At 35.5% G+C, this 19,217-nt stretch overlaps 1 protein-coding gene across 2 annotated transcripts in view; it reads left to right on the top strand.

The window, feature by feature from the left end:
- Positions 1-18,747, top strand: part of ZFC3H1 (zinc finger C3H1-type containing) — a 38,260-nt gene extending 19,513 nt beyond the window's left edge. The window contains exons 13-35 of one of the 2 annotated variants that reach the window (XM_048941059.1): positions 44-218; positions 402-533; positions 1,241-1,789; positions 1,867-1,976; positions 2,418-2,549; positions 3,627-3,748; positions 4,124-4,225; positions 4,644-4,760; positions 5,679-5,862; positions 6,431-6,617; positions 7,062-7,253; positions 8,841-9,078; positions 10,251-10,356; positions 10,435-10,633; positions 11,104-11,198; positions 12,148-12,258; positions 12,641-12,745; positions 12,833-12,998; positions 13,696-13,796; positions 14,935-15,036; positions 15,619-15,658; positions 17,731-17,793; positions 17,919-18,747. In XM_048941059.1, the coding sequence (XP_048797016.1) occupies positions 44-218; positions 402-533; positions 1,241-1,789; positions 1,867-1,976; positions 2,418-2,549; positions 3,627-3,748; positions 4,124-4,225; positions 4,644-4,760; positions 5,679-5,862; positions 6,431-6,617; positions 7,062-7,253; positions 8,841-9,078; positions 10,251-10,356; positions 10,435-10,633; positions 11,104-11,198; positions 12,148-12,258; positions 12,641-12,745; positions 12,833-12,998; positions 13,696-13,796; positions 14,935-15,036; positions 15,619-15,658; positions 17,731-17,793; positions 17,919-18,056 (3,466 nt within the window). In that variant the 3' untranslated portion in view covers positions 18,057-18,747. Of the gene's footprint in view, positions 1-43; positions 219-401; positions 534-1,240; positions 1,790-1,866; positions 1,977-2,417; positions 2,550-3,626; positions 3,749-4,123; positions 4,226-4,643; positions 4,761-5,678; positions 5,863-6,430; positions 6,618-7,061; positions 7,254-8,840; positions 9,079-10,250; positions 10,357-10,434; positions 10,634-11,103; positions 11,199-12,147; positions 12,259-12,640; positions 12,746-12,832; positions 12,999-13,695; positions 13,797-14,934; positions 15,037-15,618; positions 15,659-17,730; positions 17,825-17,918 lie in introns of both variants that reach the window. The other variant, XM_048941070.1, reaches the window with a different exon arrangement.
- Positions 18,748-19,217: the final 470 nt, after the last annotated feature.

Genomic DNA, 19,217 nt, shown 5'->3' with positions numbered 1-19,217 from the left:
CAAGAGATGTCTCTGGAAAATAATGTTATGTGTCTTTTTCTAGACTTCTGTTGATGAAGGATGAATCTGTCTTGAAACATTTGTTGCAACAAGAAGCCAAGAAAAGAGAGAATGTTCGAATTGCTGAAAATAAAATTAACAAACTGGCTGAACAGCTACAGGCAACAGAGAAGATCTTGAATGCTAATAAGATGTTTCTCAAGAAGCTTCAGGAACAAGTAAATTCTGAATTTCTGTTAATTGTAACTAGAAAACTTAAAGTAGGAAGCTTTGTTGTTTGAAACACAGTAGACTTGCTTTGGAGGCATGATTAATTAATTCCCATGTGTTTTCTAACTGTATTTTATTGTCTGATCATATCTGGAAACTTGCATTTTTTTTTTTTTTTTTTTTTCCTCCAGATTCATAAAGTTCAACAGCGAGTAACAGTCAAAAAAGCTCTGGCATTAAAATATGGGGAGGAACTTGCTCGAGCAAAAGCAGTAGCAAGTAAGGAAATTGGGAAACGAAAACTGGAACAAGAACATCTTGGAGTAAGTCTGTGCTGTTAAACAGTGCTCTTAAACTATGTTCTTAAAAAGCAGTAGCAATTTTGATTACGAAACCTTTTTCAGATGGAATTTCAGGAAAAACAGGAGAACATTTTAGAAGCACTGGAGGAATCTTCCTAATTTTTCTTCTGTTTTTGAGAAATCAGTAGTGGGGAAAACAAACAAACAAAAAATAAAATTGTTCATAGCCAACATATATTTGCCAGAGCAATGTCATTAAGATACAGATTCTGTTATCTTTCTGTCTGTGAAGAAAGGAAATTGCTGTCTGTAGACATTAACCATCTCATTATGCTATCTACCAAAGGCACTGAAGTGGGTTTTTTGTTACTTTACAAATTATGGAAGAACCAGGCCTCTATGCTTGCCTGTGTCCTTCTGCAAATTTTTCTTTTTCCTGTGGATTCTTGTGTTGTAGTTCACCTTCTGAATATGCTCAGAACTTATTTTCAAGCCTTGCACAAGATGTAGTGTAATCTGTATTGGAAAAACCTGCATAGATGCCAATTGATTTGCAAGAGACTTTTTGGTGGTTTTCCTGCTGTTTTTTTGACGTTTTCTTGGCAAGGGCATGAGAATATTTTTATAAACTCTTGAATTAAATAACTTGCCCGTGTTTAATTTGCCTCCTGTCAATACATCAGTAAATGTGAAAATGAAATAAAGGGATTTTTTTTTTTTCTTTTCAGCCAAGCAAAATGTTGAAATTGGAGAGCTCCCCTGCATCAAGTCCAAAAAAGCATTCAGCAGAACTGATTGCGTTAGAAAAAAGACGACTGCAGCAACTGGAGTATGAGTATGCTTTGAAGATTCAGAAATTGAAAGAAGCTCGGGCACTTCAAACCAAGGAACAATCCGATATTGCACCTCAGGCAGATGAGGAAGCTGAATTTGCATTACCTCAGCCATCACTGCATGATCTTACCCAGGATAAATTGTCTTTGGACAGTGAAGAAAACTACTTTGATGATGAGGTGCTGTCTAATTCAAACCGGGAACGAAGGAGATCTTTCAGAGAATCTAGTTCTTATACTAAGCCAAATCTTAAACACATGGACACTCCAAAACAAGAACCTATAAACAAACTTTCAAAAAAGGCAGCAGAGGAGCCTGAGCTTTTCCTTGGGTTGAATGTTGATGAACTGAAGAAACTTTATGCTAAAGCTGACAGTTTAAAAGAACTGTTAGTGAAAAGTACTGCCTTTGTAGCACCTAAGGAAGATCTCTTATGTGGTCAGGTAAACGCTTGAAATATGAATGTGGCTTTTAATAGGTTGTATTGCATTTGCTATATATCTTTCCATCTGTTTTCTAGGAAATTTCAGTGGATATGGATTTTGTTACATCACAGAATAAACAAACTGAAGCAAAACCATTTCCGTTTGGACCATATCGTAGTCCTCTTCTAGTATTTAAATCCTACAGGTACGGAGACACTTAACAGCTGTTTAACTTGTGTATGTACACCTTTTTAAAGAAGTCTACACTGCTTTTCAGTGTACAGAATGTACAGTACACATGTACAGAAAGGTGAATTGTGATGAGGAACGTGACTCTCTTGAAGCAGTTTTCTTTAACTAGGAAGCTTAGCGATTGAAATTCTCCATGGGGGAAAAGAGAATATTAGAGCAGAATCTGTGTGGAAATACTATTCCATTCCATCTCCTTTCATCTGTTTTCCACCTATGTCTTACACTATGCTATTATACTACTATATATACTACAGGTCACTGCTGATTTTGGTTGGAAGTAGGGTTTTGGAAATAATGAGATTTAGTACTAAAAAAAACTGGTTATTTGTTCAAAATGTTTAATTGGTGTCTCAGTTTGTATGCTCTGTCACAATAATTCATTATTTCATTTTAGGTTTAGTCCGTATTTTCGAACCAAGGAAAAATTGTACCTCAGTTCAGTAACTCATAGCAATATGATCGAGCCAAAGCAGTGTTTCTGCCGCTTTGATTTAACAGGCACATGCAATGATGATGGCTGTCAGTGGTGAGTACTCTTCCATTTGATTCATAGATGTATGGTTTAAGACCAAAATAGGCAGGGTTTTCTTCAGAAGGTCTCCATGTAGGGTTTTAAGGGCAAGTTTTAGAAAAGAAAGTTAGTTTTAAATATCCTATTGCAAATACGTAGTTAGCAGTAAAAATAATTTGGAATCTTGCATCTGAACCATGAACAGAAATGGCTTTTTAGATAGAATTTTTTATTATAAAAAAGTGAGACTATTAGAGAATATTTTACCTTTTGATTACCTTGTAATTCAGATAAGGCTCTTCTTACCTAGAGCTTTGGCATAACATTAGGCCATCATAAATCTTCAGGTGGTGATGGATAGCGTTAATCATGGTAGAAATATATTATGCAGCAAATGGACATAGGGTACATAGCAAACATTAAGTGAATATATAAGAAAATAGCATTGTGGTAGAAAAATTCTGGTTTTCTGGTAAAATACTGGCTAAGTTACTTTGCTCCTTTGAAGCTTGGTGTTAAATCATATTAAAAATACTTTGTTAAACAGCATTACGCTGTGTGGTGTAAGAAATTAGCAGAACAACAACTGGATATGTATTGGCCACGAGTAAATCCAGTTTGAAAACTGGAAAAATATTATAGGAATGTACTTAGCTCTTTTTTTTTTTTTTTTTTTACAGCAAAAAGGGAAAGTTTTTTTGAATCAACCCATAGCTATTATAATCAAATCATCCCTTTGCATTTAAAGGATCTGAAGTATATCTTAATTGTTATAACTAACCTATTTGAACTGGAAAGTTTTAAACACTGTGTTCCTCTGTTAGTGCAAAGCAAGTGTGTAGAATCTTATTCTAATGAGCAAGGCTGTATTGAAGTAATGAAGACCAGGATTAAGTTACTGATGTGGACTTCAGTTCAGAGAAGGCCCAGAGAAACATCTAAGGGAAATTTCAGAACAGACTGTGTTATTAATCATGGAGATCATTTTCTTTATGCCTCACCCTTGTGTGTACTAGTAACAACTTTCTAATTATGGACTTTATTAAGTTGTTGCTGTGATAAACATTTTAATTGCTTTTTTGTTTATTTTAGGCAGCATATGAAAGATTGCACTCTTAGCCGAAAACAGCTGTTTCAGGATATTCTGTCTTACAATTTAGAACTGATTGGCTGTTCAGAAAAAAGCACTGATGAAGAAATCAGCACTGCCACAGGTATTTAAGAAATTTTTGCTTGCTTATGTATTTAAAAATTTATTTCTAAAGGCAGTAGTTTCCGTTAGAAGTCCTGGGAGCAAGTACTTTTTATGTAATGCAATGTGTAAAATACTTCTCTAGTTGCCCATTTCAGTCCTCAGTAGTGGCTTTCTACAGTTGTGGTTTGTGGAGTGTTTCACTCGAAAGATTGCTGTGGTTCTGTGGATGGAGCAGAACTTGGGATGAGGTCTTGTCCTCTCTTCTTCACGTGTTAAATTAGCATACCTCTTGAAGCAGTCGTATTTCATTAATTAAGCATAGATTGTGTTAAATTGCTGGTAAGCTACCTATCCACTTGTTCACCTACCTAAGACATGAATGTTCTCATTCCAGAAAAATATGTTGAAAAACTTTTTGGTATAAACAGAGACCGTATGTCAGTAGATCAAATGGCTGTTCTTCTGGCCAGCAATGTCAATGAGAGTAAAGGTCACAGTAAGTAACTTTCTTGATAAATTAAATGTTGTTTTTTTTTTTTTTTTTTGTTTTTTGTTTTTAAATTACATTAGTATTTTGACTTTTTCAACCAAGAATATTCCCTTTTGTGTGTCAATTTTTTTTTAGTTTAATTATACTTCTGATAGATTAAAGAACAGAACTTGTTTTAAGGCCATGATATAATAGTTGTATTAGTGTTTTAGTTTTATTAGTTCTATTAGGTTTTTTTTTTTTTTTCCAATCAAAAATATGACTTAAGCACTCGAGAACCGCAGATATAAATATGCTCTATGAAAACTTGTACATTTATATTGCATTTGTGGAATGTTTTTATCTGAAATATTCATTGGCAAAGATATTTCAATCTTCTCTAGAAAAAGTTAAATGAAACTTCTATTGCTTTGCTTGTTTACAGCACCTCCGTTTACAACATGGAAAGATAAAAGGAAATGGAGACCAAAGTACTGGAGAAAACCTCTGCTAGATAGCAGCAGTAGTGAGGAGGAACAGTCTGTTGGACCTATTAAATATGGTAATTCAGAAGCATGGCATCCATTAAAAAAGAATACTGGGGAAAAAAACAGCAATCTCTTCCCAACACCCGATATTTAAAATGATTCTTAAAAAACCAGTGTTGTCTTCAGCTCTTTTGGCTTCTTCCTATTTCCTGTATGTAGACATTCTTACATTCCTTCTTCATGTAACTTTTCTCAAAGTTGACCTTAATGGGTGGGGCTTAAGAAAAAGCAAAAAAAAACCCAAAAAAAGCAAACAAAACCCAACAACAACCCAGCAACAAAAAAAAACCCATCAACAAACTGGTGTAAAGTGTGATTAGAAGCTTAGATGGGATTTCTACCTATCTTTTCATGAAAGGGAACATAGAGATCCCTGGAATGTTACAGCTTCACCAGAAGATGTTGTCTTTTTTTCCCCCAGAACTATAGAAAGTAGCACACTTCATCTGTTAGCTTATACTTGCACGGTGTTGATCATAAGTGATGAGATCAGGAGGTAAAAAGCAAAGCTGCTCTTTAAACATAATTTGAGACTTGGAAGCTTGCTTGAGCATCAGTAACCTGAAATATGACTTATCATTGAAGTGGGAGCTTTGGGATTTCTTGGCATCCTCTGTATTCCTGCATAAATATTTTTTGAGATAATCCTTTTTTTGACATTAGATGTCAGTTTCTTAAGGACACTTAGTTGGTGTCTTTTGGCCAAAGAAGCAGTCTTTATTGCTATTTATTTCTTGCCTTCACATGTTAAACATAACCAATTCTCTACATGTTTTCTACATGTTCTACAGTTTTACATTTTTAAGATGCTGAAGTAATCGTATTTTGTTCTTGACTATGGCTACACTTAGTATATAGAAATGTCACTCCTCATATGAAATGTATAGTGACAAGTCACTTCTGTTTTGAAAAGATTCTTTTTTCATTTCCAGCCCACCCTACAGAACATAAGAAAAGAATTCCAGCTCTTGATACTGTTGTGACTCCAGATGATATCCGATATTTTACAAGTGAGACTGATGACATTTCCAACTTGGAGGCAAGCGTCCAAGAAAACCCCTGCAATGTACAGCTTTGGATTAAACTTGCATATAAATACTTGAACCAAAATGAAGGGTAAGTCTGCTTTTACATTTTAGTTTTATACCTTACCCATGCAGAAAAGAAGCTTGATTACAGTTGATGTTAAGGAACTTTATTTAACAAAGATACAGCTAATTCATCTCTTAAAAGCAGATTAAAAGAATACAAGGGCTACTGTTAAAACAGTGCTTCCTATTTTATTATGTTGGCCCCTCATATCAGAGGCAGATGGTGCTGATATGGAGCAAAGGTATGTCACTGAATTCCTCTATGTGGAAAAAATGGTACCCTTTGACATTCATTGATGCTTGCTGTACATGTTCATGGAGACCAAGCAGAAGATGTGATCATAGTGATGTTGTGGGTGATGCATTTCAGCAGTGGTGACAATGAGAGTAGGTCAACTGAAACATGTAGGATAGAAATGCAATAGTCAATGTACAAAGAAAATACTTTCAGTCTGAAGAGAGCATGCTTTCTAAGTTATAAGCATAGTAAGAAAAAGACTTAAAAAAGAAGGGAGGAAACATAATGGAAGATAAAGTTTTTCTTAGCCTATAGTAGGTCTGTTTTTCAAATACTATCATTTCAATTTTCACAGCTCATCATCAGAGTGTTTGGATTCTACTCTAAATGTTTTGGCTCGAGCTCTTGAGAACAACAAAGAAAATCCTGAGATTTGGTGTCATTACCTCAGACTCTTCTCAAAAAGAGGAACAAAAGAAGAGATACAGGAAATGTGTGAAACAGCAGTGGAGTATGCCCCATCCTATCAGATATGGTGGACAGTAAGTAAAAAAAAAAAAAAGTCAAATGTATGCATTTCCTACTGTAGAAATTGTTTGTTAAATAGGAAAATGCAATTTGTCTAAATAAGCCAATAGTACAGCTTGTGAAAGTTCCGTTCACAGTGAAGTAATTCAAAGTTCTACTAGCAGAATGTATGTAGAAATAGTCACGTTTTTCTCAGGAAAATCAGTCATTTAAAATCAAGATATTTAATTTTGCTTTTTTTTTTTATATAAGTTTGCAAAAATTAATGTTCACAAGGACATTGGAAGTTGATCATTAAACATTTTAAGTGTTTTCTGAGGTTTTGGTATGTGGGGAGAGGGAAAAATTGTTCATAAGGTGATAAAATACATTATTCAAAGTATGTCATTCATGTTGTTTTAAACTTTAACCTTGAAGTTCTGCAAGTATTTTTCTTAATGTAAATTATTTTTCTCTAGTTCTTGAATTTGGAGAGTTCCTTTGATGGAAAAGACTATGTATGTGGGAGGATGCTGCAGTTCCTAATGGAAGTGACTGAGGGAGAGGAAAATCCCAATCTCTTATCGTTCCAGCTTCTGGAGACTCTGCTGTACAGAGTTCACTTAAGCTTGTTTACAGGAAGATACCAGAATGCTCTTCTTCTGCTGCAGGTAACTTCCAAGTTACCACCCTAAGATTTGTCTTTGTACCTTCATGCTGTTGCATCTTACATTTGCTAAAGGAAGTCTCCTAGGGACTTGTCTTTTAAAACACAATATAATTATAAATTTGCATATACATTTAGTTTCTTTGTTGCATGTTTTCTGTTGCATTGGATTGTTAATAAGCGTAGGGTGTGCACTATGCTTCATAATACTTCTAGTTGCTTTAGAATTGCTTTAGTTTCTGGTTAGCAGTAGAGTGCTTCTCTAGGGACCTGTGAATTCTGTCTTGCTCAGGTATTTAGATGTGTTTTTTTTTTTTTTTTGCTACAGAAATGGTCAAATTTTTTTTTTTTTTTTGGAAGATCATAGTGGCATGTTGTTTTGCATTTTTGCACCTGCTTCAGAAATTGGGGAGTGTTATCTCAGGCATTGGAGATCCTGTAAACTGCAAAGTTTTATCTCAGGCTTTTATTGTTATTTAAAGAGAATTCAGGTTGCTGTTGCTGACCTGTAGTCCACAAACTGGGAAAGAAGGTGAGAAGAGTCCTGAAAGTTGGAGCTGTGGTAATTTCAACCACAAGGTTTTCATTCCTGCCAGCAGGGGGCATTTATTGCTTGCTGTATCTTAAAACAATTTTCTTGGTTGTTTTAAGGCTGTTAAGTCTAGCTCAGTTTTAAATAAAAAATTATAATGCTTTGTTGACTTACACCAACAGCTGTTCTGAAGGCAGTAGTACTGATAGTTTGGTTTGTGTTGTGCTGAAATGGAAGTCTAGAGTACATGAGAAGAGAACGTGGATTGGTTTCTCTTACCTTTACTCAAAGTGTTACACCAAAGCACTTCTTTGTGGATGTGTACCTGTAATGTGTCACTGAAAAAGACTGTAGTGAGGAGGAATTACTTAACCTTATTTAATAAGAAAAAAATTCTAGGTAAAAGTACTACTTGAAATTGAGTGGTAATAATTCTCTTTAGAAACTCAAAACAAAATCTTCTAAAATATTTTGAAGAGTGGATAAATGAAATGTTGTTGAAACTTCAATTTTCACCTCTTACTCAAGAAATACTGTGAATTTTGCCTGAATGTTCAAGTATTTTTATTTCCTTTGAAAGTGCATTCTTTGTACTACATTTTTGCAGAAAAAAGGTTGGCATACCTTTAGCCATGACATTCTGTTCTGCTTCAGGAGTAGCTGTGTTTAGATTGCTTGCTCTAATGATTTTATTTGAGATCTCGCAGTATAACTGGGCTGCTTTACTTTTGAATGTGATTGTTTTAAAAAGCGTATTGGAAGTATTAGTGAGAAGCAGAGAATTGCGTGAAAATGCATTGGGAGATGCAACATTTCAAAATAATTCTTTGCAAAATTCTCAGCAGTTTTTCTAAAACAATTAGTAGAAATTATATAGTTGTGTGTTTCTTGAATATAGTCACACACTCACTAAGCCAAATTTAATCTTGATTGGGCATGAATTATTTCCTGTTCTCCATAGGAAAGATTTGGAACATTAGAACTTTTCCTGTTTCCTTTCCTCATACCTAAAAGATTATATGGTTAAAACATAGAATGTATTTCTTTTAACCTTTACAGAATGCTTTAAAATCAGCAAATGAAAAGATAATATCAGAACGCCTTACTTCAAGTGACCGTTGCTTGGCTTGGCTGTCCTACATACATTTAATTGAATTCAACATTCTCCCAGTCAAGTTCTATGATCCAGCTAACGTCGGTCCCTCAAGAATAATGAACAAAGAGCCATTTCTAATACCGTGGCAAACAGTTCAAGATGTGAAGACTGATCCTGATACACTGTTAGCTATGTTTGAAGGTAAGATTAAGGGGGTAAACTACTCAATGCATTACTCACTTTTTTGCAGTTGAAAAAATATTATGCAACTTCTGGAATTTCATTGGTGGTGTGATATTGCTGCTATGTTAAACCACTGGGATTAAATCCAGTGCATATTTCATCTTGATTTGAACAGAAGAATAAGGAAACTCCATGGTTTGGGTACTTAATACCTGCACTTTTTCATCTGTGGTTGAAAGCTGTAGCTTTTCTTCTCTGGACTATGATATTGTAGCAAGATAGGGAACAGTAGCTTGTGACAGTATGCCACTGCTTCTTTTTGTAGACTTAAAAAAGCCAGGCTTCTGTGCTCATTACCTTTCTATCCCCCCCATCCCTAGTGGGGCATATCAATTGGAAAGCTATTTTACTGGAAGATTATTATGCTTCCTTAGAAGATGCATTGCAAAGCCTCTGTTTGTCTTCATTTGGAGTTTAAATAAACAGAGTAATTTTTTAAAAGATGTCTAATGAAGATACCGGAAGAAATGAAATTGACTTAGGCACTGCCTGGGGAAGACTTTATACTGGTGTTGTTTGAATGTCAGTACTTAGTGTGTTAGCTTCACTAATATTGAACTGTTGTGGAGTATAAGTATGCTGCAGATGATAATAGGGTGTGCAAGTAAATAGTCAAGCATAATCTTTGTAGGTAGACCTGTAGGAGTGGAAGTAGTCTAGCCATGATAATGTGTTGTTTAGTATTGGAATTTAGTAACTTTGTTTTTCTTAACGTAAAAAGAATTTTCCCCTGTTAGTTCTTGCCTCAATGGAACTGATTTCAGCAGCTACACTGGAATTACTGCTATGTAATTGTAAGTAGGTGATATCCTACCAGTGAACTACTCAAGCTGACAGTATGTTTCCTGTACTATTTGAGTTTTTGTTGTTTTTAAATGAATGAGGGATGAAACTCCTGAAAGACTTTTTTTCATTCTTATCTTCATTGTGATACGTTAATGAAAAAAACCTGAACTTTTCCAGCAATAGTCATCTTCCTGTTTTTAGTAACTCAGAAGAGCATTGCTGAGAACTTCCCATGCTTTTGTGATTTTATGACTAAGGGATAATTTTTGTGATGTTAATGTTTTAAGTAACACTTGATATTACTTGAGGTCTAAGGTCTTAATTCTAATGTTTTTGTTTTGAAGATGCAGTCAAAACGTGTACTGATGAAAGCCTGGAGGCTGACAAAAGAATAGCTGTATGCTTTCCTCTCTATAGGAACATGATAGCTTTATTGAAGCTTCTTGAGAGGTAAGATGTTTCCAGACACTTCCAGTTAGGAGTGCTCAACTCTACTTTTTTAAACATAACCTTTGTCTTTTACTTTAGGTGGGAGTCTGCAGCAGAACTTTGTAGATCTTTATTGGAGCTCTGCCCTGACAACTGTCTGCTCTTGGAGAGTTTGGCCACCTTATATTTGCAGATGGAGCAGAGTGAAAGTGCCTATGGAGTGTGGATTGGAGCATTTGAGAAGAGTCCTCAGAATGCAGAAATTTTTTATCAGTTGTGTAAATTTCTTATATCACAGGTAATAATACCCAGCCCCAAAAGTGTCTCTGGCCTGCTGGCTTTATAAAAGTTTTGGGGGTTGTATGTCATTTCAAACACTTATTCAAACTGATTAATCTTCATGATATTTTTGTAATGTCTTGTTTTTCTTTATATGAATTTAATATAGAACTGTAAAGATTAGTGACAAGATTTAATGTAACCAAAGGAATTGTATGCATGGATAAACTTACACCTCAAACTGTTTGTTCTAATCCAGTGTTAGTATCCTTATGAAAGAATAATAGTAACAGCAGAGTGCTGTAAGAAGTTTTCCTTTTTTTTCCTTCTACTTGCTGACTGACTTAAACATTATTTTTGAGAGATTGAAGCAAAGGAGTATTACAGAGATAGACAGCACTTAATAAATATTATGCTTAAATTTTTCTTGTCAGCTTCAGGTTTATGTCTGATTTAATTTTTTTAATTTAAAAAACCACCAAAAAACAGGAAAGGTCAGGCAGTGTTCTTCCACTGTTGCAAGATTTTGTGGCAGCTTTCTTTGAGAATACCTACCAACAGCATGATTCCATGGATCTCTTAAGGTATGTTTATGATACTTTCTGTGCAAGCTTAGGTAATGCTGACATTTTCTTGAAAAACACGACAGTCTGTAATTCTTTTGCTTTCAGCTTGGCAAACCTTAGTAAAACTTCAGAGAATTATGCTGTGATATTTTCTAAGGTTTGTGTAAGTTGTTTGTGCTTTCATAACTAAATTGCAAAGCCATAAGATAAAAAAAAGACAAAACAGGCAGCAAGTTATGGGGAAAATGGGCATCAGTCAAATATGTTGCATCCCTAAGTTGCTTTTTCAAAGCTGGAAGCAAAAAAACTTTGTGTGTCAAACCTGTTATTTAGGGCATTTACAAAAGGCCTCCATTCAGAGCTCCATGCTTTTCATGAACAACTGTTGTTGCTGAAAAGGTGCAGGTTGGTAACCAGTCTGCTGAAACTCCATCTAAAATTCGGGCACCTACTTAACTGTAGGAAGCTTGCATACGGAAATCTTGAGGAAGTCCATAAAAGTTAGCTGCCTTTGAAGGCTTTCAAAGGCAGATCTTATTTGCTGAAGCTTAAATGTAGATAAGGCCGTGAAATGTTTTTATCTTTTTTATCTCCAAGTTGGGTGTTATGTTTTTATTCCTGGTTATGTTTGTTTACATTGAATTTAATATTGGTAGTGCAGTGTAGCTGATGGTAGGTAGGTAATTGTATCCTAGGTTTTGATGTATTTTATGGGGTAGTTGTGCCAGAGAAAGAAACATTTCTCACATCATCACATAATGGAATAGAATGCTTTCTATACAAAGTATTTCTATAATTTTATGGGATGCTTTCTTACATCTTTCTGGGCAGAATTAATCTCTAAGAACAGTAGATGCATCTCTTTAATACATGTCGTGAATTAAGATTCTACACTAAATGATATGTCTCTGTAGGAATCTTCTGAGTAAAGGGATGTTACCATTTATTACCACTTTTTCTCTTTTAGATATCTCTTGAATTTTCCAATGCCGATTGAATTTACAGCACCTCTCTATAAAGAGCATCTTACAGATGACATTGTAAACCAGCAAATCCCGTATCTTTGGCAGATCTACTGGTGAGGCTTTCTAAAGTATTTCTGAAAAACAGCTGGTGGGTCTGAGTAAATGGAGTTTTCAGTTGCAGAACATTAATCATTTACTGAGGGTGTGCCACTTCAGGTTTTGTCAGAGCACTCTTAGTATGTAAAAGAATTAATAAGAGATACAAGAATAGAAAACAATTTGAAAGTTACATTTTAAACTGTATAGGTTGTGTTATTCCTTGTAAGCAGTTGAGATTTCCCCACTTTAATGTGCTGCCTGATAAAATCAGTCCATTGTGCATTTCAACCAAAAAGCAGTTTTCTCGGAATTTGAAAGCTTTGTTTCTAACCCTTAAAAGTGTATGCATTGTGTAAATAACATACAACTTTTTTTTTTAACTTCTAATATAAACAGTTTGTGCCAGTCTCTTCATGCGAGTGTTAGTGAAGCACTGGATGCTTATGAAGCAGCTCTTGGTGCAGTGATGCAGCAGGAAATTGTTCAGAACATCTGGCTGGAGTAAGTTGTTAGGGGAGGAAAGTAGTTTAATCTCCAAACTATTCAGTGAAGGCCACCAGAACTATCTTTTTTTTCCTTTTCTTCCAGTTATCTTGTTTTTATGAATAACAAGGTTGTTGGATCCAGCAACAAAGTTCAAGAATTCAAGGTTTTTACTGACTTAGTGAACAGATGTCTGGTTACGGTCCCCACACGATACCCAATTCCTTTTAGTGCTGCTGATTATTGGACCAATTACGAGTTTCATAACAAGGTAAAAACACTTGCATGGGTGTTTTTAAATCAAATAAAAAGACTGATATCCTTTTTACAAGTATTTCTAATTGTCAAAATACAGCACTGGTACTATATGTGCACTGGCAGCTAGGAATTAATAAAAAAATAATTGGAGAGTATTGTGTTCCAAGCAGAAAAGTATCTAGCAGTGACTTCTTGAGTAGAGGATAAGAGAAGCGTAAATAAGTGATATGTTTTGATATTGTGTAGATACAGCTCTTAATGGCAGACTATTCTTTATTTGTGAAAAGAGAAACTGTGAAGGAGAGACGAGGTGGTTGAGCAAAAGGGGTCTGCAGAGCTCTAACACCGAAGGATGGAAACAGTATTTAAGCTGTCAGTTTTTATTACAGTGGTTGAGAAACAGAAGAAAGAGAATAGTAAGGGAAAGATCAAGATGAGCACGTCAGTGAGTTTTATTCTGGATCTGTAAATCCTATCTCCCATTTTGCTAACGCTCAGTGTGTTTTCTTTTGCTTACTAAATATGAGCTGGAAGGACTGAAATATTAGGGCATTAGCTTCTGTATGAATTGATTTCTGTACCACTGAGGGGATAAGATTTTTGGGTTTTAAATTATTTTGGTCACAAAGTTTGTAGTTTACTTCTCCGTTAATCTTGGCAAAATTAGACACCTATAAAGCAGATTAATGTTTATAATTCAAATTTTACAGGTAGTTTTCTTCTACTTGAGCTGTATTCCGAAATCTCAACATTCCAAAGCTTTGGAAAGGTTTTGTTCTACCATGCCTGCTAATCCTGGACTTGCACTGAGGTATGTAGGAATACCTGTAATCAAGGTAAACACTTACTGCTACTTTGTACAAGATGCATGCGATTTGATTTCTACTAGAAGAATGAAACCTCTTCCTCGTACTGCATTTTTTTGAGGTGTATTGTGCTTTCTGACATCTTCTCAATCTCTTTCTAGTATTTTACAGACTTCCAGTCTATTTACAGAGTATATAATTACATAGGAACTGTTAATAAATTTATCCATTTTGCACATGAGTCAAAATGTCAACATTTCAAGTGTATGGAGAGTATTAGTAGTATATTAAAATCTTGTGTTTATTATCAGTGTAGTTCCAATGTGGAGCAAAATAAAATGGATGTACCAGTATATAACAGTGTTACCTGAAGGCTTGGTGCATTATAGCGAAGACAAATCACTTTAGAAGGTGATTTCCAAATCATTTTGGAAAGATCTTACGGGAAACAAAAGCAATTAAAGTGAACATCATGCTGACTGTTACTGAACAATATTTCAAAACATTCTTCCGTATTCTTCATTCTTTCCAGGATTAGGAAGCTTGTATCAGTGCATTTGGCTGCTGTGAATTCACAAACATTCTGTTGAATAAGTTTGATCAGTGCCTGAATGCTTACTGTTTGTCATCAGTAGGGGCTGCTGAGATTTCAAAGCTAGATGTTAAAGAAGCGTGTTGTTGGCACAGGGAGAGAATATGACACCTACCTTTTGGTGTAGGAAGGTGAATGGCTGCATTTTAAACCAAGTTGCAATTCTGTTGAGGTGGAGCTTACAGCTTCCTTAGACCAAGTTGATACTGCATGAAATGGGTGAGCAGAACTGGCTGCACAGTAGCTTGTAGTCACAGCAGAAGTCATTTGTCTTCCTTCAAATGAACAGTTGCTGAAAACAAATCTTGTACTGTGCCAAGATCATATTTTCTCTCTGATTTTATACTGTGTAGTTACTCTCCTGACGTGCATCTTTTTCTGAAAACATTCTCAGTCAGTACTGTGTGTGATGCCTTGCCTCTTTTTCCTGCCTGCAGCTCTTGGTTGAGATTAGGTATAATATATTTTGTATAATGTGTTTTTATCTTTGCGTTGCTGTTCTGCTTCCAGTGATTAGAGCAGTGTTCCTTTCTCATGAATGCCTTTTACAGACTACTTCTGCGGTACTGGGAGGAGAGCAATGTTCAAATTCTGAAACTGCAAGCCAAGATGTTTACATATAATATCCCAACATGCCTGGCCATCTGGAAAATGTAATGCTACAGTCATACATCTGTTTTCATAGATATTACTTTTGTTTATAAGGTTTACATCACAAAGGTAAATCTGAAACATCCTTCAAATTGGGCTTGTGCTGGAAGTCTCTCATTATTTTATTTAAGCAGTTACTTTGTTGCAACAAACAAGGTACTGTCATGTCTTTACAGTTACAAGTGAATGGAATTTCCCTCTTGGAGAAGCTTATGTGAATGGATATTATGCAGATAAAATGATGTATTTACAAGTTGCCTTTTTTAATTCAACTATTGACTTCTGTCTCCTCCTCTCTACCCTCCCCTTTATATATCACAATAGCAGTAATCTCCATTATCCAGTGATGCTGAACTGATCTTTTTCTTCAGTGTTTGTTCATAATGGGGAACCACTGAAATGTCTTGCTCATGTAAGATTGTTTTTAAAAAATGGCTATTTCTATCTTTTCACTGTAGATTAATATCATTGGAAGTTAGTCAGTGTCTTCACAAGGAATTTGTAGATCCATTCCACATCAGTATTTTGCCGATGATGGCACTTGAAAGAATTCAAGAATAAATATTTTTGTTTCTTTTTCTCAGAGCCATTGCTGCCGAGTGCTTTCTAATGGGACAAAGAGAAGTAAGTCAGTGCACTTTACTAAAATGAATAATTATGAAATTCTGTAGGTTTGTTTGTTCCTCTGCTTTATGTACATCAATGGTGCTCTTAAACTGAAGGTTTCTTGATAGTTGAAATATTCTGTGTATAAACACAGAAGCATTTGCTTCAAGTGTGAGAGGTACCTTCAGCAATTGAAGTAGAAAGGATATTTTATATTTCTGATACTATTTGTATCTTTCTTCTGTTGGGGAACCTGTGTTCTACTTTTTGTTTAACCCGGAGGAGATGAGTAGCATTTCAAATACAGTAGAGGGATAAAAGGTTTCTTGTGCTGGAAGTTGTTAACAACTACTGTTTACAGGAGTTGGAATGGTGGTTCTGCCAAACACATGTATGTAGAGAGCTTAAGTAGTGATTTCCTTGAAAGCTATCCTATTTCCTCCTGAAATAATGAATAGTACATAGTATTTGTGTGGAGAGTGTTTTTATCCCTCTGTACACAAATAAGTGTTTTTCGGCACAGCAACACAGTTACTTTTCAGCTCAAACAGAATGGATCTTCCTGGTGTTATTGCTCTCACCCAAAATGTTCTGCTCGTGAAAAGTTGCTTTGTATTAGAGGGGATCCAGGAGGCCCTGGGTTTGTGACTCACCACTTGGTTGTGGCATTTCTGAGCTACTTCTCTGTGGTTTCACATTATGTGTCATTTTTTGTAGAGCCTCCTTCTCAGCACCCTTCTCTTGTCAGTAGTTTTTCGTTTAAAACAAAGCTTTAACTGATATATAATAGGTAGCATGGCTACTGTTATAGTCAGTTATGAAGTCTTTTTCCCTTTTTACCGTCTCTTAGTGTCATGAAAAAAAAATACCCCCAAGTAGGCAGTTATTTAGTTGATAAGATCAAATAATTCAGTCAGGAGACATGAAAGGCATGGTTGCATACTCAACCTTAATTCTGTCTCTGTATTGATGATTTTGTGTCATCTGCAATTAGTCACAGATCCCTGCTTCAGTCATTGTATTAGGAGGACTACATTTTCAGGCACTATGTACATTACAGCAAGACTGACTTAGAAGGTCACTGCTTTATTTAGTTATACAATTGGAAAAATGTTTCAAATTAATTCAGAAGAGGGCTCTCAAAAAAGATGAACCAATTAGAAGTAAATCATATGTAAAATATTGTGGTTGGATTACACCCAGAAGTCGTATAGCTTTCTACTGCAACCACCTCACTAATCATGTGAAGTAAAATCACTTAGGCACACAAAATGCAGTTGGTATTTTTTAGGGACAGGAAGGTGGAAGAGAGGGGAGAAATGCCCAGTTAGGGCTGTAGTGAGCACTTTGACAACTACACAGACCAGTGACAGTTGCAGATGACTGTAATTTATTGTAAACAAGTAAAATATTGTTTGGAGAGTGGGTTATGATTCAGATTCTGGATTTTCTATCTCTGGAGAACTTGTCATTCCCTTCAGCAGCTCATTTATAGGATTGCTGAGAGAATATACAAACGGTTATGAATGTTTTAAATGCTAACAAACCCCTTCACCAATTACACTCTGATTAGGGTTGGTACTTGCAATAGCAGTAGTTGAAGGAGGCTTCTGTAGATGTCTGCATTAAACCTTTTTGGTTCTCTTAGTTCCAGATGTAAAAAGGTTTAAAAAACAAAAACAACAGACCAACAAAGCAAGGAACAAATAGAAATAGCCATTTTGTTTTGCTAGTGTTGCAGGCATATAAGCTAAAGCCATGTTAAAGCATAGATAGGTGGTAGATGTCTTAGGAGAAAACCTATAGAATTAAAAGGTGAAAGGGACAAAGCAAGCTGCTTTATTCTCTGAATGTGCTCCATCCTGTGCAGTGAACAAGGCAAGAGTCTTGAGAAGAAAAATAGTTGTCTTTATGTAATTAATTGTGTACATTCAAGGGTCAGATGTGAACTTGCCTTTTCATTTGGTAGCAACATAATGCTTGAAAAACTGATTTAAAAAAAAAAGTATTACATTTGATTTTTGAGCTTTAAATCAATGACTTTGAGTGCACAGCATTCTGCTGACTTAATATTTGTTTTTATTTTACAGGTCCATCATTTATATCAGAGAGCTCTTCATAAGTTACCTCTATGTGCAACACTATGGAAAGATGTAATGTTTTCTCCTTATGATTCAGTTTGAGGTTTCCTATAAATTTTCTGCATATCCCATATCCTTAGATGTGGTGATGCTCAAGCTTTGGCTAAATCTTATATCTGCTTCCCCATCTCTTGCAGCAACTCTTGTTTGAAGCATCAGGAGGAGGTAAAACTGATAACCTGAGAAAACTAGTATCCAAGTGCCAAGAGGTTGGAGTCAGCCTAGATGAGCTTTTAAGTTTAAACACTTGCAGAACAGAATGCAAGAATCTCTGAACGCTGGGTACAGTCAGCCATAAGTTCTGTTAAATGCCAAAATCAGTTGAATGATTCTTCAGGCTGATCTATGCCTAAGATCTGCATAAGGCAGATGAGTATTGCTGAGCATATCAAGCCTCCGGTCTGCTTTCCATGAAGCTGGAAACAATTAACATGACCCTCCTCTCTGGAAAAATGAACTCCTGTCTGGCCTCGCTTCTGGGCCCTGCCAGATTGTCATAGCATCATGTACGTAAGTATAGTTAATCCAAATGACAGACATTATTTTTTCATGCTTTTCTTTTGTTTTCTGTTTTCTTTGTTTTGCTGTTCCTGATTCACTTGACACTCTCACTGATGCCTGAGAGATCTGTGTTTGGGATTAATTTACTGGGCTGTGTTTACAGTAAAAAGCAAGTAGTCCACTTTGGGTTTTTCCTTTTTTAAACCTTTTTTGAGACTTTTTCATTACAGGATTTAAAACAAAAGCAGCCGCTCTTAAGGAAAGTGTAACTGCCGTGGCCACAAGTATGCTTGTTGCACTTGAAGGCTCTAAGAGGGCTGCTTACTGCCCTTTTCTGCATTGGACTCATGGCAGAGACTATTAAACTTGAAGATTAAAGAAACTATTGCAAATGCCAGTGCATCAGAACCTAAGAGTGGTCAATTATGTGCAATTTTTGTAAAGAAATTTTAATTTATAATAAAGTTTAACAGTTTAAAGAAAGTTGGTGTTGGTCTGTTCTGTACTGGTACACCCACGTTCCATTAGTTGTTTTTGCAGACATTTCCAGTTTCAGTTGATGTTAGAAAAAATATTCTGTTGCTTATATTTTACCCAAACATAAACACATGTGGTTGAGTTACCTATTGTGGCTGTAGGATAACTACATATTTTTAGGTTGTTTTTTTTTTTTTTTACCTTTGCTTCAGGTACACAGATGAATTTGTCCCATTCTCCTTTCAATAATGTCACATCAGTAATGGAAAGTACGCTTTATATTTTTCATTTTCAGCTTTAATGAAATGAGGCCCTCTTTCCACAGTCCCTGCATGCATTGCAGAGGGATAGTACCAACCTACTGAGTTTGTCATGGGGCTGTTCACGTTGGGTTGGCTTTCTGCCTGTTCTTTCATCTGTGCAAAATAACATTCAAAAAAATAAAGATTGCACCTTTT

This window comes from Lagopus muta, chromosome 1 (genome assembly GCF_023343835.1).
Source record: "Lagopus muta isolate bLagMut1 chromosome 1, bLagMut1 primary, whole genome shotgun sequence".
Taxonomy (NCBI): domain Eukaryota; kingdom Metazoa; phylum Chordata; class Aves; order Galliformes; family Phasianidae; genus Lagopus; species Lagopus muta.
The sequence above is the reverse complement of the archived record's forward strand: the minus strand, read 5'-3'. Positions and strand labels throughout refer to the sequence as shown.